The sequence below is a fragment of the Silene latifolia genome, chromosome 1, assembly GCF_048544455.1.
Source record: "Silene latifolia isolate original U9 population chromosome 1, ASM4854445v1, whole genome shotgun sequence".
Taxonomy (NCBI): domain Eukaryota; kingdom Viridiplantae; phylum Streptophyta; class Magnoliopsida; order Caryophyllales; family Caryophyllaceae; genus Silene; species Silene latifolia.
In genome coordinates this window covers 190862169-190889733 of record NC_133526.1, presented here as the reverse complement: position 1 = coordinate 190889733, position 27565 = coordinate 190862169, and the positions used below count along the sequence as shown (strand labels likewise).

Below are 27565 nucleotides of genomic sequence, written 5' to 3'. Positions count from 1 at the left end.
AGTAAGCCAAACTATCTACCATTATCTGAATGTCATATTTTAAATTTAATAAGATAGTTTCTAAACCACTTTTATGCAAAGTGGATTTTGTAAAAAAAAAAATAATAATAATAATAAAGCAAATCTTTTACATTCTATTTCTCCTTTCCTCCATATTTATGTCTATAATAAATTTCATAATAATGAGAAAAATCTATAACTCAATAATCTAAATATAAAATATTTAAATCTAATTAAAAGGCAAGCAAAACTAACTATCATCATTTACATGTCATATTTTAATTACATAATAAGACAACATCTTAAATCAATCTCCTGTAAAGTGGATCTTGTAAAAAAATAAATAATAATAATAATAATAATAATAATAATAATAATAATAATAATAATAATAATAATAATAATAATAATAGTAATCAAGCAAAACTTATACATTACATTTCTCTATATTCCTTATTAATATTTATATTAAATTTCATAATAATGAAAAATGATGCTCAAAAGTCGTGAACCTTGATTCATATTTATACCTATATTAATTTTGATAATAATGAAAAAAGGATGTTCAAAAGTCATAAAACGCATCCTCAATTCTTTATATATTTTTGATGGAAGAACAAATTTATAAGCCAAAATTTTTCTTATCTCTATCGTCAGCAGAACTAAATGTATCACTAAACTTTCCTATCAATCTATTAACATCAAGCCAGGTGTATTAAGGTTTTAAAATTATTAACTAATTTATTTACTTTTTTATGTAATATCCATTAGGTTATGAAATGTTCATTACATTTTCAATTTCATCGTTTGTGTTTGTTTTGTTCTCATTTAGGAGCTATCAAGATTTGTGGTGTTGAGCTATTCAAAGGTAATATACTTACATCTCTACGACTTCATTCTCATTCTTTTTTTCTTTCACTATTTAAGAGGAAACTTAAGTTAACAATGATAATATTGCATAAAACAAATTTCACTATTTTGTTGGTTAATTCAGACTAATTACTGAGTTACTTTTTTTTTTTTATTATAGGGTCGATTCGTTGAAAAAATAAGACTCTATGGAGAAGTAAAATACTAGGATAGCTTAAATAATTATATATTGGACACTAACTACAAGATTGACAACATCAACGTGAATGACTAATAGTTTTTTTTCTTTTTTTTTCAAATGTATATTTTATTTTGGTATTTGTTTGTGTGTTTTCATCATTTTACCTTCACCTACTTTGGCTTATTTAATTTATCGACTTTGATCTTTATGTTAACATGTAAATGCCCGTAATCTTAGTACGCAATCAATGATGACTTATTCATAAGGTGAGCTTACTATATGTTTTGATATTTTATAAAATTTCAATTACTAAAAACACTAGAAACATCACACTCAAAACAAAACATCCCGTGAATTTCACGGGCCACAAAACTAGTTATTTTGTTATATGGGAGAATTTGGGAGAGAATTGGGTAGAGAGTTAAAGTGTCAAAGGGGTAGTGATGGTCTTTTTTTTTTTTAAAACGTCGACGATTCGTTACAAAACGTCGACGACGTTTCGCAGTCATATTTTTTCTTCCTTGTTATAATCACAAGTTAATAATATGACAACTTAATTGGAAGTGATATTATAAGCGACAAATTAATAGCTAATCTTTTATTTGTGAGCAAATAAGAAAAAGAATATTACAAGAATATTTAGTGAGTAAATATAAGGAAAATGGATAATAATTTTTAGGGCATAAAAGATTAAAGTTAGGTAGTTTTAAGATAAAATTTTAAAAAAAAAAGTCAAGGTAGTATTTTACAAAACAATAACAAGTAACTCCAAACACTTGACTTTTTTCGCTGGAATAGTGTTTTTGGTAGTGTTTGATAAAAGTAACATAAATGTTAGGTAGTTTAGTGAAAAAATAAAATGTTAGTAATATTTTTGTAAAAGAGGTAAATATTAGGCACTCTCTCACAAAAAAAAAAAAAAGCCAAAATAAAATTTGAGAAAACAATTTGGTATAATTTTGCAAGTGTTTAAAATTAGTAAATAAATATAAAATTACATCTTAAATCTTAAAATGGGGTGAAATAGTACCACTGATTGCTAATAGAAACGCACATTTTTGTATTTTCTAGACAATTTCTCATATAATTTGATATGTATTTGACCCGTATTAACTGTTAAAGCATCGGTCTTAAATAAGAACTATAGTGTAGATCCCCTTGCTACATCACGATATTTTTTAGTTTTGTTTTATAAAGAGACATTCTCATTAAATTAATTGCTTAAATTAACTGTACCTTTAATGTTATAATGTACTAATATAATCTTAGTAAGAGGTATAAATTAGAGTTTATTACCATCAAAAGACACTTTAAGTTAAGTTATTTTTGTCTTAAACCATTTTTACTTTACTATAAAAATTAACTCTATAATGTTATATCATTGCATGAAACTAAGAGAATTTATATTCCCTTAGTAGTAAGCTAGGTAACACGGACACTCCTCCTAATCGGCCTTTCCGTGTCGGACACCCGTGTCAGACACGACACTCGTCGGACACACGTCAAAACTTGTCGGACACTTGTAAAGCCGTGTCTAACTTTCATCTTTTATTTGGTCACGTGTCCAACACGTGTCCATGCTATTTTGAGCCGTGTCCATGGTATTTGGACACACTTTCAAACGAAATCAAGTTGAATTTAAGGTAAATGGCGTGAATTGTTATATGGTTGAATTTGGTAGGGAAATAGGTTGAATTGGGGGCAAATGATGTTCTTTAGACTAGTAATGAGATGTCGAAACAGATTGATTATAAGTTGATTTTTGGTTTTGAAAATGAGAATGAGTTATAATTAACGTCAAGTTTTATCTTCACTTATTTAAATTTAATATTTAATACTTTTTCAAAAATAAAATCACACATAAATAACTATAAATTATATATTTTATTAAATTTAAATGACGTGTCCCGTGTCCTAAATTTCATGGAATATCGTGTCGCATGTCCGTATCGTGTCAGTGTCCGTGTCCGTTTCCGTTTTGGTGCTACCTAGGTAGTAAGGGGGATTGGTGTATCTTTATACCTTGGAGAAGGCATTTGGGCAAAAGCAGCATAGTCAACATTAAAGAAGTAGTTCTAAAACTCCACTCTTTAATCACTTCGTATTTCTGACAGAGCTGTACTCCATTAATTGTGATTCTGAATCAACAATAACGAATTTCAAAGAATGGAGGAGATTGGAAAAGAAGCCCAGAAGAACACGTGGAAAGCAGCAATCCCTCTTCTTGTTCATCTTCATGATTCCGAAATCACTTCTCTTCCTCCTCCTAACCCTCTTGTGGTTTGTTCTTCCTTCTTAATCTTTCTTTATTTGACGCCAATTGATTTATTGGGTTCAATCTTGCATTAATTAATATCATGCAACATCTTACCTTTTATTGATTTCTTGATGGTTTTGTTTTAATGTGGGGTTCTTTGTGAAATTCCTGGATGCTAGGTGTTCGCTTTAGTGATTTAGTGGGATTTTACTAAAACCAGTTGTTGGTGGCTTTGCATCAATGCTTCACTTTGATTTCGGAAAGCGGGTTATTTTCATTTTGATAGTTTAAACACAAAATCTCATTTGTGACGGCAGGTATCCGTCACTTTGGAGTGACGGATACCATTTTCCCTCACAAATAACCCAAATAGGAAGCACATGGGGGTGCCCCCACCTTGTCTCCCCTATCCGTTATGTGAGTGGCATTATCCGCTCCGACCCGTCTTCAGACTAATTGTAGTTTAAATACTGTTAAATGTCTCCGTGTCAAGATATAAAGTGCAAACGGTTGTTTTTCGAGTTTGGTGAGATCTTGGATGTGTTACTAAACCCACTGGGGTTTGATAGTGTTGGATTAGGTTCGCTTTTAAATCGAACAAAGTGGGTTTATATGGCATTGGGATTTTAAGAGATTCTGTGGAAATGTTTGTCTTTCCAGTGTCCAGCAGCTTTGAATTTTTGCTAATAAGCTTGGTGATCTTGGGACTTGTGTTGGAACTTGAATGTATCACAATACACTGTGGATTAGGCACCCTAGTCTCCTGTAGTCTTGTAATTTAAAGGGGTGATGCCGTGATGGAATTAGGATACATAAATCGGATTAAATATTAGAGAAGGTTGACTGAGTGAAGGGTTTGCTGTTGTTGTGGGGTGATTAGTATGCTGAATGGTATTTGTCTTCATTTCAAATTTGTAGTCTAATAATTCTGCATGGCTCTGTTGATATGCGATCATATTTGGGAGGAATAGATGGTGTTGTTAGAGGAGAAGAATTCAATGAATATGTAGTTGTGAGGCCATTTTCTACTTGTATAGTTTGAGGAAGATTGTTATTATTTCGCCTCTTGAATTTGTAAGGTATCACGTAAAACTTGAAGTTGCTTTAGGAGTTTGCATATAAAATTCTCATGTTTGTCTATTTAGTGCTAACAAAGTTAGTGTTAGACGTCTGATTGTGATGGATGATGAATGATTCATTAGGTAGCTGCTGATCTTTGTTTCCCTATGTAAAATCTTTAGATCTTTCCTTGTTTTTGACTGATATTCCTCAGTCCTCATGTGCTATGTACACATGAAGTGTAAGTACAATTGTCTGTCTTCTAATAATACAAGCTAGACTCCCAGCATCATGTGATTACGAGTCAATGAGGTACGTCAGAAGGGGAATTTTGAAACTAGTGATGCCAAATTGCCAATAAACTAGTGAAATAAGCTCCCAATTCAGATAAACTGCCGAGTGGAATCTATTTAGTGATTAAGAACTGTGGTGTACCCTCTGGGTATACCTTAGCAGTATAAATCCATTTCAATATCTATTGCTTATGCAGATCCTTGCACCTCGGCTTGGTTACCTGCCACTAATAGCTCCTCAGTTAAAGGCCTGCTTCAGCAGCACACTTCCTCCGGGAGATGACACCGTTTGGTTTGACTACAAGGGGATGCCACTGAAATGGTACAATGTTTCAGTCCAATTTCTATCATCCTCATAATATCATCCTGATATATTTTGGTTGTGCCTGTTGATCACCTTTGCATGCTTAGTTATGTTGATCTGATTATTTGCTTGACTCTGGTGCTAGCATATTAGACTAATTAGAATTAACTTAGATTCATGCAAGCGTGTTGCACTTGCATAGTTGCATATGACCCTTAAATGTAAGTAGTATAGCTAAAACCAGTGGACACATACTAGGAGTGAGGATGTCTTTTTGTATAAGACCACCATTTCAGAGAAAATGAAAAAAATTAAAGACCTCTCCCTCCAGCACCTCTTGCCTGTCCCTGTTCCTCCTCTCATGGAGCACCACCACCTCACAACCACCAATATTCACCACACGACTGTTACTAACTCACCACTGTAGTTTTACTTCTTCACCCAAGGGTTCACCACATCCCTCCTAGGGTGGATTTTGCTCTGGATATCTTAAACCCTTTTTCAGCAATAATTGCTGATTAGGGGTTTGGGGAGGGTGGTTGTCATCATGAAGGGTTGGGCTGTGGCTGGCTTTTTATGTGATGGGGGCAAGGTTGAATGTGGTGGTGATTAGGGATGGAGGGTGGTGGTGGTGGGAGGGGTTTGGCATGGGTGCGGCTGGTTTGTTGCCGGATATTGAGGGGGTTAGGTTACCGTTGTGGTGGGAGGTGACTGGGGTTCCGGGACATAGTGCCTATAGGTTTTGAAGGTATTGGGGTAGTTGCAAAAGGTAGTTGTGGTTTGTGGAAAAGGATGCGGGCTTTGCGGCGAGTCCAATGGTTGTCAGGATGGGTGTGGGGAGGGTTTGTTCGTGAGCAGTTAGAAATGGAAGGACGAGAGAACGATTAAGTGTGGCAGGGTATAGATTCTTAGGGTGTGGAAATTTGAAAGGTCTTTTGGTATAGGCCCATAAAGTGGTCTTACCCTGGAATTACTCAAAACAGTGGTTGAGTATGGAATCTTGTATAAAATCTTGGATTTGTAGGTAATTTCTGTATCATGATTCACGAGGTTGTGTCTTTTTTCACATGATTGTAGACCTCTTGATGATCCCGCTATCAGTGTTCTCTAAACTTGGAATGTTATGCTAATTTGGAAGAGTTGCAGCTTTTACATATATACCTTCACGTTTTGTGAGTGCTTTAATAGTTTAATGTTATTGGTCTGACCAATGTACCACATTGACATTAGGAACGCAAATGAACTCCACCAGCTACGACATTTTTTTTTGGCCAATTTTCTTCTGGCATAATAAATATAACTCTATCTTTGTTAATCTGCTATCCATTAAAAATATAGGATAGATTAGGTATTAAAGCAAATAAGCTGAATATCTATAAAATTAGACACAGGTTAGTCGGGTACACTATCCTTCTGAATTTCACATGTTAGATGATGGTACATCTTTAAATGACCTTGCTTACCAGAATTCTCTAAAATTATTGTAATGAGCTGAATGTACAGATGACAGTTTGCTGTTCATAGCCTTTTCCTGTATATTGTAATGGATGACATACATATTAACAGAAATGGAGCTGTTTTTAATATGGTTGCGTGGCACATGCAGGTATATTCCTACGGGAGTCCTTTTTGATCTTTTATGTGCAGAGCCTGAAAGTCCTTGGAAGTTAACTGTATGTCTTCTTTTAACGCTAGATTGTTACTATGACAAGCAAGTCACATATGAAACTGCATAACAGTTATAGGATTGCAGACGTTATGATGTACTGAATTAGTAGAGGCTTCGAGTGTCATACATGTAAAGGGGGTAGATATTTCCCCTCCTGAAGTTTTGCTACTGCTGCTTAGAACTGCCAAATTTTACAGCCAAAAAGCTACTGTAGAGGTTGAATTGACTCGGATTCTACCTAATGATAAAATGTCGCTTAGTGGTATGCTAGTCGGCTAGTCGCTACTCTTCCAACCAAGAGGTTGGGGGTTTTAGTCACACTCCTCATCTTCCAATCTCCTTGTTGGTGGGATTTTTATTCTATGCCCCATTTGTGGGGACTAATGGACTATGGGGTTTCCTAATTGTGTCCTACCAGCCAGTTATTGCCAAAATTAAAGTTAATGGTGAAGCGATGAAGAAATGTTGGCTGTCAAACACTGTACCAAAGGCGTAATTTTTTAGTTTGATTATTAACCTTAAACTTAAAAATTCAAATTAAGAGTTTATTTGCGGTAATTTGTACTGGTATGCAGATATTTCTTTCCCTTTGCATGATTCTTGAGAAATGGTTTTCAGGTGCATTTTAGAGGGTACCCGAGTCATATACTGACACCATGTGAAGGGGAAGATGCTGTTAAGTGGAACTTCATCAATTCCCTAAAAGAGGTATAGTATATATGGATTAGCATTGGGCTACAGCCTACCAGAGGCATACATTTTACCAGTACTTAATCAGTTCATCCTTGTGATGGGCGTGTCTTTATTTACGTGCTCCTGTATGTCTAACTTTAGAGAAGAGTACATATTTCACGTAACTCGTTTGTGTGTTCAGATTGTAAAACTACGTTTTTGCTAGGTAATTAAGTTATCTTTTCGTAAGCATGCAACAACACCAACAACAAGAAGCAATACCTTAATCTAACAAAAGTTAAGGGTGTCTAAACTGAACCATCGTAAAGCCGTGACTGATTGCCTTTGCTTTTGCAGGCTGTTTATATTATGAGTGGGAATTGCAAGAGTATTATGAACATGTCTCAGTCAGACCAGTCAGCATTGTGGCGCTCTGTTTTAGATGGTATGCAAACCTCAATAAGATTTTTGCTATTTTGATTCCATTGAATGGTACGGCACATGTAGAAGGATGCTTCTAGATATGAACAAAGCAATAACATGCTCAATAATTGACATTCTAAAGTTTACGTAGAAAAAACAAGCCAACCCCTTATGTCGTTCCAAACTTCAATACTGCATTTATAGGACAACTTAAAAGTGTTGAATTTCTGATGTCACTCTACGAAGAAAAATGATACTGCAGAAAGGAAAGGGAATAGCGAAATTGTAAAATACTCTCTTCATCCCATTTTATTGTACCCATGTATGACTTTGTAGGTCGAAATCAACCTTCACCATTATATTTTCACAAATATGTAATAGCTTCAAATGACAATTCTTAAAACGTCATTCAAGTGAGTCAAAATTTACATTGTACCTTTTATATTCTTAAATCAGAAATTAATGGCCGTAGTTGACATAAGTTGATCACTAAAATCAAACGGGAAGGTATAAAGTGATGGAAATGATAGCTCAAAGACATGAACATGATCGTCACTGTTCACGAGTCAACAGAGGTCCAAGGGTCTATTATCTAGCAAGAAAAATCCAAACATTTTGAGTATGATTTTCAATGTAGAATTATTAAGCCTGAAAGTTCAACGCCTTTGCCTTATGAGAGGAACTAAACAATCATGGCTACATAATTTTTTATATTTTTTTTAATCTGTGCTCAAATGCTCAGTATCATTATTTTAGTGGGATATATGTTCTGTATTTTTTCACTTGTAAGTTTCATATTCATATTCTACCTTGTTGTACTAAGGCAATTTGGAAGGCTTCCTTAAGGTGACATCAAATCTAAAGTTAGGAGTTGTTGAAGACAAATACGTATTTTATCCGTCATTCAAACCTCCGTCTACCAACGGGAATATAGATAATACGAACCTCGTCAAAACAGGTGAATCTCATCAATCTCTTTATTTAATATTTAGGTCACTCATCCTGTCTTTTGAACTTTCATTGTCTTCTGTAATTGCCAGCATAGCTAGTGCCTCCACCAAGTTTGTCTTCACTTTGAAACTTGCTATAGTTAATCACGGAAAGATTTGGCTCATGTCTTACCTCTTTCACATTTATTACAAATTCTCATTGAAGACGGGCACTATTCGTCACAAGCTGAAGACTGATAGTGCCCCTCTCACAAAATGCAAGTGACACTATCCATGGGGTGCTCCATTTCCCCCCCACTTGCCCTCCTACTTGCTTTATTGTGAGAGGGACACTATCCGTCTTCAACTTGTGACGGATAGTGTCCGTCACAAGCAAGACGCTTTGCACATTTATATTGACCTTGTTTATTTTTTTTTTAAGAAGACTGACTTTATATATTAATTATCAAAAACCAACATGGAGTCAGACAATACAAATCCGGAGATATTGACCTTGTTTATTTTGGTTTGAACTTTGACCAATGTTTTTCTCCCTCAATATAGTATAGCTACAACTTTCTAAAACTGATGATATAAATTTGTTGTTTTGATAAATCAAACATAAAATCAAATGGTCAAAGTTGATATTGATTGATCAACGAAGTCAAATGGGCGCAATGTAAATAGGATAGTGCTAGTAGAAAAAAACGAAGTTACACCAAGCTACACCTATTTACTGTCTCGATGTTTGTCTATCGTATGTGAAGGTAGATTATCAGAAAATAGGACTATAAGTGTAATTCTCTCTCTCTGGATTCTTATATCTTTTTTCCTGACAGATTTAGGATTTTAGGGATCTGGTATTTATGATACTCATATGTGATAACCAAGAAAAGTTGGTGGTATAACTATGTCATTTGTCAATATGAATTGAAAAACTCCTCGTGTAATTGTGAACCTAACTAAGATTACTGGCCCAAATTTGTGAGTTCTGATCTGCTTGAATAGTTACACAACATGTACGTTTTGTGAATTAATTTCGCAGGGGTTTCCTGAGCCTGTACTTTTTTCTTGTCAGTCGTCGTCACTCTCCACTTTTTGTAGGTACCAGCAATTCCATAACCTAATTTGTGAAATTATGACAGGCAAAATTCCTATTCGCTTGTATGTCAGAACTGTGTTGGAGGTATTTGATGACCTGGAAGATGTGCCTGAGATTGACAGTTGGGAGAGTGTCTCTTGCATAAACAGGCCCATTGAATTCGACAATGATGAAGGTGAGCTAGGTTTTCTTTCTAAAGCTGTGAGCATTGGGTGCTTTGTCTACTATGGTCTATGTTACACCAATTCTGCAGCGAAGTCTTAGACTAGGGTGTTTGACATGGCCTTTTTTCGTGTTTTTGGCCTAAATAGCGTGTTAACTCATGAGGAGTGTGATGTTGAAACATGACATGTAACTAAAGTTAAATGTCGAAGTAACATAAACCATGGTCCATTTCTCGACTTTACCAGCGAGTGACTCGTACGACATTTGCTTTCCCCTTTTGTTGGTTTTATAGTAACTACTCAGTTGAATGGAACGTGTCGCTGCCTCAGGGTCATATTTTCTACTTCCTTTATCGTATTTATATTGTTCCCATTTGACTAGAATTCATATTTAAGATTTAGTGGAGAATTATCATTAATACCCCTTATCATATAATTTCCTCCCCATAGAAGCATCAAACGGGATGGAGGGTGTATGTACCTTTGGTTAAGGATAATACGGAGTATGTGAGATCTAGCTTTTTGCTTTACTAGATATTGAAAGGGGCCATTTATTTTGAGACGAAGCAAATAGGAAATGGAGACAAATAAATGAGATGGTGGGACTACCATGCACTCATGTCAATATTTTAATCCCCCCTCTCGTTGTTACCCTTACAAGTTACGAGTACAATATAGAGAGTTAGCGAACATATGGCCCGGCTATGTCCTTAACATAAAATTTCTTAAATGTTAAGAGACTCGTATGAGACAGTTTCTCATACGAGCCAACCCATTAACCATCTAATTGGCGATGAATATATTACTCCGTATTTGGGTTGTTACACCGTACACGGGAGACCGTCCTATAGTCTCATTCTGTTTTTTATAAACAAATGATGGTGATAATGATTCCTCAAAAAGTGGTTTATAATGTATACATAACAATGCAGGGACATACATGACTCTAGGTGATGCTATGAAGACTCTCTTGCCGGAGTATTTCACAGAGAGACCAGAAAACAATGAGACAACAGCAAGAGATGAGCTTATTGAAGAACATTCAGGAGATCCTATTGACACAGGAATTTCAGGAGAAGGGGCCCCCACAGTCACTGATTCTTCAGTCTCCATACAAACTTCCACAAATTTAAAAGTCGGGTTGATTCGGATCCATCGTTGTGAGCCGCCCCTGAATGCTCCTTTATCTTGGGTGGTGAACAACTTGATGTTTCCTGATCACTTTCTTCACATATGTGTTTATTTGATTCATAAGAAATCCAGTTTCCGGCGTGTGATTGGTAGCCTTCTCGGTCCTTGACTTCACTGTTCTTTCCGGTCCACCTTCAACTGTGTGAAGTTCATTCTTTTGTACATAAGACAGTTTTGGATATGTAAAGTGAACTGAATTGTTATGCCATAAATGCTCAGTAACTGAGGGTCAATCATTCCTTTATTACTTGGAATCATTCTTATAGTGTAATATTTTCTCATATTAGGTTTACATTGCATCCAGATTCTTTATAAAGATTTTGAAGAAAAATGGTGGAATTGGGCGCATTTGTTGTGCAGACCGAGGTTTTATATGACCTGTAGCCCTTTGCTCCGCCTTACCTAATTTTGAGCGGGTCTTTTAAGTGCATCAAACACGAACTCATACAAGCTCGTTCACAACCGAAAACCGTCAAAGTTGATAGTCTCACACAAAAAAGAAGATCCCCTGTTCTTTCATCAAATATTCGACACTTTCCCAAATCACAAATTCTCTTGTGACATGCACTATCCGTCACTTTGGAGTGACGGATATCATTTTACCTCACAAAGTACCCACTTTTTCTCTCTCTGCAATACTGTTCATGTGGTCCCCTTTCTCCACTAACCCATTTTGTTACCATTTTTACTCACAAATTATCCGTCACAAATGGTAACCCGTCACAAGTGAGACCAATTGTTCCCAAATGCTAGGGTTCAAAGATCCGTAAAAGTGCTACGGTTGTTATGGATGACTATAGCCTTTGTTATGGATGACTATAGCCTTTGTGCCTTGGTGAAGGGGATTTGGCGGATGCGAGAAATCTGGGAGAAAGGGGAAGAAGTGACGGACATACATGGGTGCGTAGGGCTAGAACTATGGATACTAGGATGGTGGAAGACATTCAGGCACAAGATGAATTGCATATAAATGGGAATAAGAAGAGGGTAGCTGAAAAGACTGCAGAGGGAATTTCTCCTATGTTGAAGAAGATTGCGACTCACAGGGATGTCACTAAAGTCTCCCTTATGACGGGTATATTTGTCACAAAGTTATAGTGAGTCAAATATCACTCATATGGGTAGATAAATTAAAAAGCAAACTTATAGCGAGTCAAATATCACTCATATGTGTAGATAAATTAAAAAGCAGAGTGCCTAATGAGTCACAAATATTTTCTTTATCTACCAGTGTGAATTTTATTTGATTTGATTTGTCACACCCTTGTTACGGATACAATTTGTGATGTATATTATCCTTCCGTCCAAATTACTCCCTCCTATATCTAGGGCAGAGCACGGATATCCGATCCAAAGTGCTAGTTCGGATCGGATATCCATATTAGAAATCTTGAAGTTAGATATCCAATATACAACCAAATGTTTCGTATATCCAATGTTCGGGTATCCAAAATAATCGGATCGGATGCGGATATCCATACTTTTGAATTTACTTTAAAATTAAATTTGAAACACGATTATATTCATAGTCTTACATGATGATTTTCTTTAGTATTCTTACTCCAATGTTTTCGACATAAAATTTAAGTACCACTTAGATATTTCTCTAATATTTTAAACATTAATTAAGTTTTTGTATTAAATAAAATTTTATTTTCTCGAAATTATACAAAAATACTATAGTTTCGGATCGGATCGAATATCCAAATGTTTCAACTCTAATATCTATATCCAAATCAAAGCCAAATATTTCAGATCAGATATCCAAACCAAACTTGACTTTCGAATCGGATATCCAAAAAATCGAATCGAATTCGGATCAGATATCGGATCGATTTGGATAATCGGATTTTTTGCTCAGTCGTAGTCATATCCACACCAAACTAACCACACACTATTTAAAATTGAACTTTGTTAAATATTGACCTTGATTATATTTAAAAAGAGGTTTCGGAAATTATAATTCCGACATAAAAAAACTACAATATATAAATGAAAAAAAACATGGTCAAAGTGTCGTCTCATATACCGTGAAAAATCAACTGAGTAGTTTGGTCTGAATAGAAGGGAGTTTATTTATCTTTCGTTAATAAATTCTCACGACAAATATAAAATAATAAATAAAGGACATAGACAACAGTTAACAATTAACTAACTTTACATAGACAACCAAAACTTTAAAGTGATGGTTGATGCCAATTATTATAACACAAACACAAATTCTCATTTGTGACGGACACTATCCGTCACAAGTGAGACTAGCTGTTATTATAATTATTCATATACGTTATTATAATTATTCCTATACGCTCCACTTCGTGAGTTATTGAGGTTGAGGTTGCCAGGATTCGATCCTGTAGTCACGCTGGCTTTGATACCGTGATAGATGAACCATCTCAGCCAAAACCTTAAGGTGATGGTTAAGGCTCAATTATTATAATTATTTCTATTAAAGTAAATTATCAATTACACCCACGCTTAATCCACTTTTTTACATTTACTCCCACATCAATTTTTTTTAATATTTTACACCCAAAATAATTACTCAGTTTATATTTTGCACCCAATATCGGATTCAGGCCATATTTCCGTCAATTTTCAATTTGTTTCGGCAAAACAATAATTTCATGACTATTTTACCCTTCCCTCTTCTATTATTAAGCATAATTATTTGTCTTTTTTTCTCCTCATTCATTCATTTCCTCTTCTCTCATTTCCCCAAATTTATTTGAAGAACTCATCCTTAAAGTAAGTGTATCCCCATTGTTTTTGAAGTCATTTCCTACAATATATCCACAACAAGGGAGAAATTCAAAGATGGGAAAACCTAATTTAAGGCACAAATATGCAAAACTCAGAAATTTCAAATACAAACCCAGAAATTTCAAAGAAGAAATAGAAGGACAACTTACATAAATTACTAAAGTGATAGTGGTGAATTGGTGATGGATCAACAATTTCTTAATGATTAAGATATTACGACGGAAATTTGGGAGAATTTTTAAGGGGGGATTTTTGGGGGAAATTTTTGGGATAAATTAGGTTAAACAAGTGAAAAGAGGGGGAGTAAATGAAGAATCAAAAGCTAAACGGAGACTTATAATCGCGGGGCCAAATTCGCCGTTTCATAAAAATTTTCACCTGAAAATGCCATTGGGTGCAAAATATAACGTGAGCTATTAATTTGGGTGTAATTTAAAAAAATAAATTAACGTGGGAGTAAATATAAAAAAGTGAATTAGGCATTTTGGTGTAATTTTTGGCCTCTACCAATTTACTTTGAATTTTATAATTCAGGTATGGTCGACCTTGGAACTTGATCTAAACGCCTCCAACGTATTTACCGTGCTTGAAAAGTTCAGAGTATAATGTAATACTAACATAAGTTTACGTTAAGTTGCCGTTTGACAGTCTATCGATTAAGCACCGGAGACGGTTTCAAACACGGTATGTACACGTTGGAGGCATGATCTAAATCAAGTAATCACGGTTTCACCGTCTGCAGGACTGCACATACCAAGCAATACTTCTAAATATATCATAAAGATATATTGTTGTTGCAACTTATAGTTTTGATTGTATGTCATAAAGATACACTTTTGATTACTGAACAAGATGGATTAGTAATTGGTTTCGGATCGTCTTCTGAATAATATTTACTTCTGATTTATACATGCAGCAACTGTATTAATGTAATGCACCTTATTTACAAGTTACAACTGATCAGAAAAACAAAATAACAATAAACATGTTAGTTGTTACAATTAGTTGTTAGCTGTACACCTCAGCTACAACCAATACGAAAAACAATCGGAAAATCTCCAGAATAACTCCGTAGTAGAAACACTGATGGCTTGAATATAATCATTTGATAGGATCTCTTTATTGGGCAGTTTTACATTAAGCTGTTGAGTAACTTCACTTGACGATCCTCGCGAATTTCCTTTATGAAGTCATTCAAGTTGTCAAACTGCAGCGCTGAATACTCTTTCTTAACAAACAGTATGCTCGTTAATTTGGGTGTCAGTAGACGTCCGAGCGAGAATGAGTGGAGTCTAGGACAACGGTCAATATACAGAGACTCCAAGAGTGGTAATTGTATATCGTCACCAAGATTTGGGTAACCTGGTAAAAAACACTGCATCCAGCTGCATTTGATAATCAGTACATCTCTTAATTTCGGAACATCCAAAGGCCTGGACGAAATCGAAGTCATTCCGTGGCAGGACTGGATGTTCATCTTCTGCAAAGACGGTAGTTCTATTGTATGCTCTTGATTTCCTACCAAAAAATGCTGCATGTTTTCGCAATCTGTTACCCTGATGTCTTCTAATCTGGGAGCCACAATGAAGCCTGACCAAAAGGGTTCCAGTTTTTTACACAAGTTAATTTCAAGTGATTCAAGAGACGGAAGACGTAAGGTGGCTTCACTTTTCGACGGGGAAAACACGTTTTTAACAGAATTCAAATAGTTCAGCCGCAATTTTTTGAGGCGAGGGAACTCGATTACCAAACCAACATTGATCACAATTGCTTCCATCTTCTCACAGGCATCGATTGAAAGAATCTGAAGCTGTCGCAGTGATTCCGAAAGGGTGTCAGCCGAAATGACATAATTCCACTTCAATTCATGTAAAATGAGGGAAGTAAGACCCTTGAAGAGATGCAGAGGAACGAGATTCAATGTCGGCAACTCAAACAACTCCAATGTTTTCAACTGTCCACAGAACGATGTCAACTCATTGCAAGCCTCATTTGCAAACAACTCTTTTAATGACTTACTCCTCTTCACTTTTAACTCTTCCAATTTGGGCAGCTGAGTATTTGTCCACTCATACCCTTCCTTTGATGAGAACAGAACATCATCATTCGAGAGCTCAGTGAGTGTGAGTGAAACGAGATTCTTGAAAATTAGGGATCCAATCTGCTGCAACCCTCCTTTGCCGCATAGCGTCAGCTGTCTTAACATTGGTGCAGGGCTTGATGTAACTCTTCCTCTCTCTATTCGTAACGCTTTCCAGTCCCATAGTCCCCTAACTTCATCTTTTACACTTCTCAGCTCTTCGAGACATGGAAAATCAATCTACATTTAACCAAAGAGGATTAGTACACATCTCAGTTACTTTTATGTAAATTCCACAAACTGGCCATTCAGGAAAGGTGCAACTGTACAAGTCAGTATAGATCGGGTCATTTGGGTATGATAGCACTTGGCTTTGGTCATTTCTGGTCCAGGCATGCTTCGGGTGTTATTATGAGTTATTTAGGATCAGTTCAGAATTTCAGATACATCAATTTAAGTCTCAAATCATACTCAAATTTGCAAATATGCAATGACTCTCCATAACATACTTACCTTTTCATGGAATAAATCAGATGAATCATCTAGCTTGGCTAACCGACTCGTCTGCCCAATTAGGAACAATTGCAGCTTTTTCAATTTAGGGAACTCGAGTTTGGATCCTCCCCCACAGAAACTCTGGAGATCGCCCAAGTCACCTAGCTCCAAATACTTCAAGTGAGGAAATCTGATAACTGGTTCACCTCTTTCTGACCCCTCGATTTCTTCAACAGTTATGACTTCTCGCATTCTCGAACAATCTACTATTCTTAAAGTTTCGAGTTGCACAAAGACAGAAAATAGAGAGGATGAGCCTACACTTAACAGCTTCTTACACCCCTTTATCATTATATCCTTCAAATTCTGGAAGCCATAAATAAAAACTCCATTGCTCCACAGCTTTTCAACATTGTAACAGCATTCTAATGAAAGCAGCTTCAAGGATGGACATATAATCTGCAACATTTCAAAGGATGCAAAATGCGTTCAGACATAAGTTTTACTTGACCTGTTTTCAGTTCCCATAGAGATCGACTCGTATTCTGGGATTTCTATGATACGCTACTAAAAGAATCATTAAAAATTATTTCAAGAGCTTGGTTAATTACCTAAACATAATAAACAAGTAATGGTAAATAAATTGACACCCTTGTGAACATAAAGTAATCAACAGTATAAGAGAAAACAGGAAACATACCTTCTCATCAAAGAAAATTTGGCACCCTTGTGAATCATCATTACCGGTGGCAGAAAACTTCTTTGGCCCCACCAAGCTTAAAAATTTTGGCACTGAACAAAGTTTTAATGACTCTAAAAAAGGCAGCTCAATGACATGTGTTTCTTCATCCTCCATGAACACGAACTCCAGCGAGTCACAGCGAATCACGTCTATCAGTTTTAAATTACGCGGAAGAAGAGCAAGAGGTAGGACATAAGTTAGCTTATGTACATAACCAAGTTTGAGGGTTTGAAGGTTAGAAAACATTCCTGGTGGAGGTGTTCCGTCACACACCATCTTCAATTCCCACAATTGAGAAAGCTCCAGTGATACCAAACGCGGAAATGGTATCAAATCATTTGTCCCATGACCCTTGACGATACACTTGACTGCACAACAATGATGAACATAAAGAGAACTCACGTCTCTAAAACCCTCTTGGTCCAACTCTGGGACAAGATTCTCAAATTTTTTGCAATCCTCTAATCGTAAGCAATCAGCTTTCTCTAGCAATACCTTAAGACAACCATTTTCCAGGACTCCAACCCTGTCGGCAATGTCTTTGTATTCTAAGACGCGACTATATTGCTTGTGCCTCTCCTCCGTTTTTGTTGCCCATTGCTTCCCGACAATGACTCGGAATTTGTCTAGATTTTTGAGACATAGGGCATCAATTAGCAGATGTTCTATTTTGTCTACTTTTATTTCAAGTACATTCAAGTAAGGCAAGCCGTTATTCACATAACTTGTTCCTTCAACAACAGATTTTGTTTCGAAGACTGCCTGCCTATTATTCAACATGTACAATCCTTCCAATTTGGCGAGGCTACCTAAGATGCCATCGGGGATAAGTGGCGCCTTATTACTCGTGCATCCACTCAAATCTAGCAACCGAAGTTCGCATAATTCCTTAATTTCATTAGGTAACTCGTCCACAAATGATTCGCGCAAACTAAGAACAAGAAGATTAACCAACTCACCAACTTGCTTAATATCTCCCAACTTACAGCTCTCCATACACAATGTTTTCAACCTTTTCAATTTCCCTATTGATTCTGGTAAACTAGGCTGCAAGTTAATGTCCGACAGACTTAAAACTTCCAGATTCACCATTCCTTTAAAGAAAGAATCAGTAAAATTGGGGGTTAAGTCACCTCTCAGTTTCAAAATTTGAAGTTTGCCCGCTTCTACTCCGCTAAGACGAGTATATTCATTCCGAGACATCAATGACATGGCCGTGTACTTTTTGAAAGTCTCGTTATCCAGCCAACGGGGTATGGCTTCCACCATGATCGCGTGCCCCTCCTCTGCAAGTGAAAGAGCAGACAGTTTAAACATCTAGTCAATATGACTAAAACAATCATTATTGTTTTTATACACACCTTTTGCGGCAAATGAAATTCCAAAGGCTCGAACAATATCATGAATCTTGACAGACCCTTTGACATCATCTTCTAGCAACATTGAGGATAACACAAGTTCACTAGACCATTTATCGGCTTGTTCTATAGCTTCACAAAGCTTGTTCACGTACTGAAACATATTTAACCCAATGCCATACCTCACCAAACTTTTAACGGATACACTTGAGCCAAGGGGGGATAAACAAGCAAGTAAGAAGAATATCCTTTTCTCATCAACCTCTATAAACTTGTAACTCGTATGCAAGATTGAGTAGATTTGACGATAATCACTATTAACTTGACTTGAAATAGGTTTTTCCATGTCATCTGCAAACTTTTCCCAGCTCGTCAAACCTTTATCCTTTAGAGAATTGGCGGTTGCAACAATTGCAAGAGGTAGACCTCCGCAATTGCTCAACAATCTCTCAACCACAACTTTATATTCTCCGACGTCTACTTTATTTCCTGCCTGGCTTTTGAAGAGCTCTGTAGATTCATTTGTATCCATAACACCCACCTCAAGTATGTTGATATCTCGTACACCCATGACTCTACACACCTCTCTTTCTCTAGTTGTCAATAAGAGCTTGCAACTTCGAGGAATCCCAATTTCATCTAAGTTGAGCATTTTCCAAACATTGTCCAAGATTACAAGTATTTTTTTCTCCTTCTCTGAAATTAGCCTGTTATACAATATGACAGCCCTTTGAGCTACGTTCTTAACATCATGCAAAGGCAGGTCGATCAACTCTGCAATCGCCGCTTGGATGCGCATAATGTCAGGGGAGTCTGAAACTTCCACCATCACTTTTAAGCTGAATATGTCTTTGGCTCTTCTATTGACTTCTTTCGCCAATGTGGTTTTGCCTGTCATATCAAAGTGGGATTATACTCCTTGAATGAAAAATTTGGAAAAGTGGATTACTATTATAACCATGTATGCAAAAAAACAAAAACAAATATGGTAAAAACATGTGCAAAAAAAAAAGGTAACATTAACATCAAGTCAAACGGCCTAAAAGAAAAACGTAAATAATCAAATGAAACAAGGCCGCCAATAAATAATCCAAAAAAGTGAACTGAAGACCAAAGATAAATGAAAAGTACCTATGCCGCCCATGCCAAATACGCCAACTGCATCAACTTGACCATCTTTCAGCTTCTCCAAAATTTGATGCATGAGTTTAGTCCTAGAGTCGAAGCCCTTCAAGAACGGTGTAGGAATGGGCTTCAAATCTACGGTTCTTATACGCATAGTTACAAAATCCCGCGGATATTTACTAACAATGTCATCTTTTATATGTTTGGCCATAAGGTCGGCTGCTTTACTAATTTTATAGCGGCCGTGGTAGTCACAGCATGAAAGGGTACAACCACAACATGATCTGTGTTGTTTGTTATTGTCGGCCATCTCCTTCTTTGACTCTGGACTCTTAATCAATAATCCATCAATGACATCCAGCCGCGATTTGACAAGCTCAGCCTCAGGCGCAGCCTTCTTGAAATTAGCATCCTCCATCAGTTTCCCAAGAGGTGTCATCAGAAACAGCTTCCTAGCAGTTTCTTTAACCCGATTCTTATCCACGCCCTCTGCGGGCACTTTAATTAACAAAGCATTGGATTCCTCATCCTCATAGTTCTGCCACAATTCCTCATCATCAGTTACATTACCAGCTTCCCTAACAATCTCCTCCATCTCCTTGTCACCTTTTGTAAGCTTATCTAAATCTCTATCATTCAACGTTCTCGTGGCTATGACCGCCATATTCTTGTCCTCTTTCATAAGCTTCTTAAACTCCTCAATGGAATCTTTCATCACTTCCACCACTACTTCAGCAACCTGCTTATAATCAACTTCCGCCATCTTCCTCGTCTCTTCTTCTGACTGCTCCATTTCTTCCTTAAGCTTCCTCATCACCTTGACCACCACTTCTTGCATCTCCCATTCCTTGCTTATACGCCTCTTCAAATGCTTCTTCCCCATCATTTTCACCACATATTTCGCTGTCTCCAAATCCTTATACATTAGTCCTTTCAACTCTTCCTTCTCGGACAATATCCTGACATCTTTAAGCCAACTCGCAGCTTCCCTACTAATTTCTTCCTGCTTGTCCTTCCCTTCCTCCACCTTCTTATTAATGTCATCCTTCCTATTACATACATCACTCAGATTTTTACGAAGCGAATCAAGATTTTCCTCCCAACTTCTAATGTAACCCAAGTACTCTGTCACTGAACCGAACACAAAGGAATTTATAGGCTTCACGATTTCCAAAATAATTCCGGACTCCCCCGTCATTTCCCCCTTTCTTTAAGTCTGTCCTCCTAAGAAAACCCAACCAATGAACAAATAATTTACCGATTAAAAGCAAAAAAGAAATGCTATGTGATGCAACCAAAGAATTGAAAAAAATAAAAGCAATTAGTTTCCCAAGTTCTGACACCTGAAGTGTTGTCAAGTTTTAGCTTTTACTTTTGATTCTCAACAGCTCATAACCAGCTCACAAGTAATGGCAACATCTACTCATAATTAGCATTTGACAAAGTTATTAAATTGCATAAACTACAGTCTACTTGTTTTATTTTAATTCAACACAGCTGATTTTGAAACAACATTCTCACCACTAAGAGCTTCACTTATAATCAATTTTTCAATAAGCCATGTAGGTGCTGGAGACATGTTCAGACACGACTAAATGTTGCGAATTTCACGATCTACTCCACAGAAGTACTTCTAAACATTACAACTTGGTATTTATAAGTAGAAACCCTTAATGTTCAGTTCACACATACTGCCAAACATTAGATCTTTAGGTAAATTAAGGCATTGTCATTTCACTATCTTTACCACAGATGGCACTGCCAAACACCACAACTCGGTATTTAGATGCACAGCTTACTAAATCACATTTGAAGATGGTTATGTACGAAAGTGTCGACATCTAAGGGTCGGTATAGAAATCTTGGTGATTAACAATATGTTTTCATGTACACAAAGGCTGAAGATTTCTCTAAGAATTTTGCATTCCTAAAAAACTTATGCAATTATGGGTCGGGGAAAACTCTATTGAGAACTCGAATCTATTTTCTCTCTCTACAAAATCTGTTCATTTACTATCACACTACAAACTCTACCTAGAAACAATTCACTTTTTTAAAATTGACAACAAAGAATATCAAACTTCACAAAGATACAGCGCATCTAAAAAAACTCATATTGGACCGTTACACATATATAAATAGTCCTACTTTGGAAATATGGAAATAGAAGACTTTCATCTACTCACCGATACTCATCCTGCTTTGTAAAAAGTTGTTCCAATAGTCAAATTGGAGCAATGAATAGATATTCCCATTGTAAGTTACCTGAATTAAATTGGGTGTCAGTAAAAGTCCGGCTGAGAATGACAGCAAGTCTGGCAATAATTAATTTGTAAAGTCCCCAAACACGACAGTTTAAGAACATCTTTATCGGGAAATGTCATCGAAAGACACTCTACCTTGGGGGAAACATTAAGTACAACTTCTCTTAGTCTGGGCGCTTCATCAGGTCCGAATGAGAAAGACACCATAAAGTCGCACTCCTCAATCTGTACGCGCTCCAAAGCTGACAACTGTAGAATTCAGATCGGAAGACTTGAAAGAACGCATTCCACTGATGAGCAACTGAGCATTCGTACGGTTTCAAACTTGGAGGTATGATCAGCCCTGAACAGAACTGTCAGTATTCTCTGCATCCTGTAATCTCAATTGACTCAAGTGATGGAAATCGTAAAATGACTTTTTGATGGATGAGAATCGAATTCAAGAAGTTCATTTCACCTAATGTGGTTTGCTTGAGCCAAGGAAACTCGATAACAAAATCATCATCCCCTTCCTTGTTATCCAGGATCACTACTTCCATTCTTGTACAGTCGTAAATTTGAAGAACTTCAAGCTACTGCAGTGAGCTTGAACCCTAACAAGTGAATCAGTTGAACTTCAACCTCATATCGCTTTTAAAAATACACATTTCATAAACTCTTCACATTTATAAGCACTCAAGAAAAAATAATGGACTGTCTCAAAAAATTAAAACACGAATAGAATAAAACGGAGGGAGTATCTAAGACCGTTGAACGACAGCCACAGTTCAAGATCTCATGTTATGCAATTCTATTATAGTATTATTCTAAGTATGAATTAGACAAACACTGAAACAAGGTTGACTAGATTGAGGTCTGAATGTCTAAACAAAGAATAAATATGTCTCAATGAAGCCAAAAACAAACTCATTGTTCTTTAGTTAACTGATTATTATGTGATGAGTGAAACTGCTCACTAAATTGGTCGTGCTTCTTTCTATGTCAATTGGCGGTCATTCAACATGATTCCCAACTCAGCTTTCATTATAGGTCATCCAAAAATCGTCTCTTTAAGTAGTTAACACAAGAGAGAGATCACAAAATTTGATCCTTGAACCCCGCCTTTTGCAGAAGCCCTTATGGCATTGGGATAATCTTGTAGCCCGTGCAATGAATTACAAATTAAGGTGAGTTTTTCGATTCCAAAATGCAGTCATATTGCAACCATAAAACACGCCACCATGTTTCAACCCTCACCCTATCAAGTTTAATCACATTCCTTCAAAAATATTTGATATCAAAGCATCATAAACCATATTACTCCATTAACAACAGCTCAACTAGTACTCCCTCCGTCACATTCATTTGTTTACCTTTTATATAATCCGTGAAGGGTATTTTAATCAAGGTTTGGGAGTAATAACAACATATATTGAATAAAATCACTCAATTAATCAATCAGTTTATTTATATAATTGAATCAAATCACTCAATTATCAATCAGTTTATTTATATAATTGAATCAAATCACTCAATTAATCACCATAAGAACACACCACCATGTCTCACCCTATCAAATTTAACTAAGTTTTGAACATTCCTTCATTTTTCATTGATGCAAAAGCATAAACTATAGCATTAACAATGGCTTAACTAGCACTCATTTTGTCCTTACCTTTTTACGAGTATCGAATTAGTAAAGGGTATTTCAATCAAAGGTAAACAAATGAGTGGGACGAAGGAGTAATAACTAATAACAACATACTCCTATATTTTAAAAATTACTCGATTATTAATCAGATAATTGATAATAATTGAATCTAGAGCAGAAATTATTGGACTAGTAAATCCCTATATTCTTCCAATTCAGCTAAAAACATGGAGATAATTTGACTTAGTGTTAAATTGCACTAGTAAATGACAAACCTAAATCAAATTTAATGAGAGCTAATTTGACTTAGTGTTAATTAACAGCTCTATAATTCTGGTTGCAAATCATACCTTTCTTAACGACGCGTCGGCGCCATTGTTGACTTAAAAGCTACGAGCAGTATGATTTCGCCATTGTTGGAGGCTTCTGTTAAGCCCATCAATTGAATATCCACAGTGCTTTATGCCGGCTTTTCAAAAGTAATCTCGTTCAAAACTTCGAATAAATCAATCAATTGGATTAGTTATCGCCATCGGTTCCTCTCCTAAGACGAGCATCGGCAAGTTCTTAAGCTTAAGACGGGTCAATGGGTCAATCCCCCTTATACTATCCCTCTTAGACCTGTTAAATAGGTCGGGCGGATTGGGTTCCAGGTTGTGTCAGAATACGGGTCGGGTTAGGGTCAGAATACGGGTCAAGAAATAATTTCTAATGTCTTTTTTAAACGATTTTTTTAATTAAAAAAATATTTTTTAAAAATGTAGAACATATTTAAAATTAATACTAGTGTAACACCTGTGAAAATTCACTGGATTGTTTCTTACCTTTTTAAAATTTATTTTTAATAAACTTGTGAAATGAATGTTAGACGATGGGTAAAAACAGTTGTGCGGAGGGAGTAGTACAATTCTAAATTGCATAAGAGTTTACATTAAAGAGCATGCTTGGACATAGATTAGCAGGCTGGTTGGCTGCATTCTGTATTGTGCCTTCAAAATAAACTTATCATCCTTGGCTTTTACCCTGACTTACATAAAATCAAATTTTAATAATGAAATTTTGAATGACATTTTTACAATTGATACTTTCTACATGTAATATATTACACTGTCATTCTACATTTGCTTAGTAAGAAAGTTGATTATTTGTATACTAGTTTTTGAACCCGTACACTGTACGGGTGACAATTTAGACTGTTAATTAAAGTATATTTTAAATATTTACTCTTTACGTCTCGGTCATTGGTTTAACTTTTATATTAAAAATATAAATATTTAAATCAAAGGTAAACAAATGATTGGGACGGAAAGAGGATCTTTTATATCTTCTAATTTTATTATCGTACTTTGTGATTTTTTACCGTTTCATCTTGTTAAATTATGCGAGTTTTAAGGAGACTTACTGTTCCAAGGGAGATCAGACTTAGTGTTATCATATATGTCTTCTCAAATGAATATCTTATTTTATAAATGAATTTGGCTAATGTTACACTAATTGTTTTACACCTATATGAACTAATTGTAATTAATGTTTTAGACGATCTCATGTTGTAAGCCACTCGCATTATATAAAAATCACTCATTTATTAATACCTGACCCCTTCCCCCTCCGCCCGACCCTATATGTTTTGTTTCCGATGGTCCTTGGGATGCGTATAACCCATATTTTCTGAGCCTTGGTGGTTTATGTAGTGTTGTTCTTTGACTCGATATGGTGTTCCTCTTCCCCTCGCCCCTTTCCCCCACATATCAGATCCTTGGGATGTGCATATTCCATCTTATTTGAGGAGTTGTGTTATATATATATATGGTTTTGGTATTTAGATCGATATGGTGTTCCGCTCTCCTCGCCCCTCCCTCCACTTATCAACATTAATGGAATTATTGGAGTTTAATGCTTGAGTTCAATATTATATGGATATGATGTAATACCCATTCTTGACCTACCATTCATCACGGGGGTACAGTGTTTAAAAGTTTAAAACACTTCGTTTTCCAATACATCAAAATCGATCTGGCTGCTTGATTAATTAGCTTGTATTTGTCTCAAATCGTAAAGACCCGTCTTTATCTCGGCATGTCAAACTCATGTTACAGATTAGATATTTTTTTATTAATGATATACATGCTTTATAATTTTATTCATCGACCAATTTCATGTTATCGCATTAGTTGTATTCCCAATATTTTAGAGTGTGTTAAACTAATAATAACAAATTTGATAAAATGTGAAGAGTTAGACAACTTAAAAAGAGAATTTCTTAAATAGTTAAATGAATTAGACACTTGGGTTAATAGTATCATTTATGCTAGGCCAACTCAATTTTTAGTCTACTATATATGTTGCACTCAACGCCTCTTTTGATATAAAAACAATAATCAGGAAGTTGACATCAATAGTGAAAATGGGTTAATTTGGTTAAAAATCTTCGAGCAGGTTACTCGTGAAAATGGGTTAATTTGAGGTCGTACGTTTTAGGTTTGTTTGGGATGCGTAATTTTAAATCTACAGTTAGGTCGTGTCATGCAATATTTAACATTCATAATTGCCCCATGTATGTCATAACTCATTACAACAACAGCTAGTCTTGCTAAAGACGGATACATCCGTTTATAGCTAAAGACGGGTCAAATAGCTTGAAAGTGGTGACTTTTTTTGCCCCCACCACCCCACTTGTTGTTTGTCCTATTAGGAATGTGGTATTGTATTTGGCTCGTCTTTACTTATAGACGGATATGTGTCATCTATAATGAGAATTTGTGTTACAACAATATTAAAAATACCTTTATCTGTTCGTTGAATAAATAAGACGCGAAGATTAGGTATTAAAATACTTTTTCTAATTCAGTTTTGTTAAGCTTATTTCAAATCTTGTAAAAGAAATAAAATAATAATTATCAGGACCTTACAAAAATAATTCATAATGTTGAGAAGTATTAAAATAAGATTTTATTTTACTGTTTTCATTTGAAAGATGGTATAGGTTAATTTTGGATCAATCTATTTCTTTACCTAATACTAATACTAATACTAATACTACTAAGATTTTATTTTACTGTTTTCATCTGAAAGATGGTATAGGTTAATTTTCGATCAATCTATTTCTTTACCTAATACTAATAATAATAATAATAATAATAATAATAATAATAATAATAATAATAATAATAATAATAATAATAATAATAATAATAATAATAATAATAATAATAATAATAATAATAATAATAATAATAATAATAATAATAATAATAATAATAATAATAATAATAATAATAATAATAATAATAATAATAATACTAATACTAATGCTCAAACGCTAAAATCATCGCTGAACAAAGGTATGGCGCTCTCTTTTATTCAACCTGATGAGAATGGAGTTACAATTGAAGAATCGGATATATCTGAAGAACTTGATTACTGGAAATATACTCTTGTGGGGACGGTTTTGGGTAAGACTACCTCTGTGGTGGAACTGGAATCTTTGGTTAGTAAGAATTGGAACCATGTTACCCCTCCCCAGGTGCTCTATTTTGGGAAGGGTTGGTATTACTTTCGATTTCTGTATGAGGAGGATATGTTGAAGATTAAGAATGATTCGTGGAATGTTAACGGTTTCCCTTTAGTTTTCAAGGATTGGAGCCCTACTATAACTGAGGAACTGACTCAGGTCTCTACAGTCCCTATCTGGGTCCTTTTCCCTAATTTGGACCCATGTTTCTGGTCTGTTTCAGGTCTGAGTAAGGTCTCTAGCTCAGTAGGAAAGCCAATTTGTGCGGATGAGGTTACTACTGAGAAGAGTAAACTTGCTTTTGCTAGAGTTCTCATTGAGGTTGATATTGCAAAGGAACTTCCTGGTGCTATATGGCTGAATACTCCATTTCGGGGGCGGATTTTGCAGAAAGTGGTGTATGAATGGGTACCTTACTTTTGCGGTCGGTCAAGAAGATTGGTCATACCAAGGACAAATGCAGAGCTGGACAAAAGAAGGTGT

At 35.7% G+C, this 27565-nt stretch overlaps 2 protein-coding genes across 4 annotated transcripts; one reads left to right on the top strand and one right to left on the bottom strand.

Moving 5' to 3' along the window:
* The first annotated feature begins 3002 nt into the window (after nucleotides 1-3002).
* Nucleotides 3003-11423, top strand: LOC141614121 (autophagy protein 5-like). The gene is made up of 8 exons (XM_074432876.1): nucleotides 3003-3331; nucleotides 4858-4982; nucleotides 6571-6637; nucleotides 7252-7341; nucleotides 7663-7750; nucleotides 8552-8686; nucleotides 9803-9934; nucleotides 10856-11423. Exons 1-8 carry the CDS (start codon nucleotides 3218-3220, stop codon nucleotides 11221-11223), a joined length of 1119 nt encoding a protein of 372 aa, XP_074288977.1. The 5' UTR covers nucleotides 3003-3217; the 3' UTR covers nucleotides 11224-11423.
* Nucleotides 11424-14739: 3316 nt separating this feature from the next.
* On the bottom strand, nucleotides 14740-24153 carry LOC141614124 (uncharacterized). Of its 3 annotated transcripts, none has more exons than XM_074432880.1 (9): nucleotides 23922-24153; nucleotides 22399-22534; nucleotides 22077-22314; nucleotides 21864-21942; nucleotides 19684-20901; nucleotides 18556-19443; nucleotides 17153-18480; nucleotides 16471-16911; nucleotides 14740-16197 (listed from the first exon to the last, which is right to left on the bottom strand). In XM_074432880.1, the coding sequence occupies exons 5-9, from the start codon at nucleotides 20873-20875 to the stop codon at nucleotides 15010-15012; spliced, it is 5037 nt and encodes a 1678-aa protein (XP_074288981.1). In that variant the 5' UTR covers nucleotides 20876-20901; nucleotides 21864-21942; nucleotides 22077-22314; nucleotides 22399-22534; nucleotides 23922-24153; the 3' UTR covers nucleotides 14740-15009. The 3 variants fall into 3 exon arrangements, with proteins under 3 accessions (XP_074288981.1, XP_074288986.1, XP_074288990.1); XM_074432885.1 differs by having other exon boundaries at nucleotides 22077-22284; XM_074432889.1 differs by lacking the exons at nucleotides 21864-21942; nucleotides 22077-22314; nucleotides 22399-22534; nucleotides 23922-24153 and adding an exon at nucleotides 21943-22070.
* Between the last annotated feature and the right edge of the window lie 3412 nt (nucleotides 24154-27565).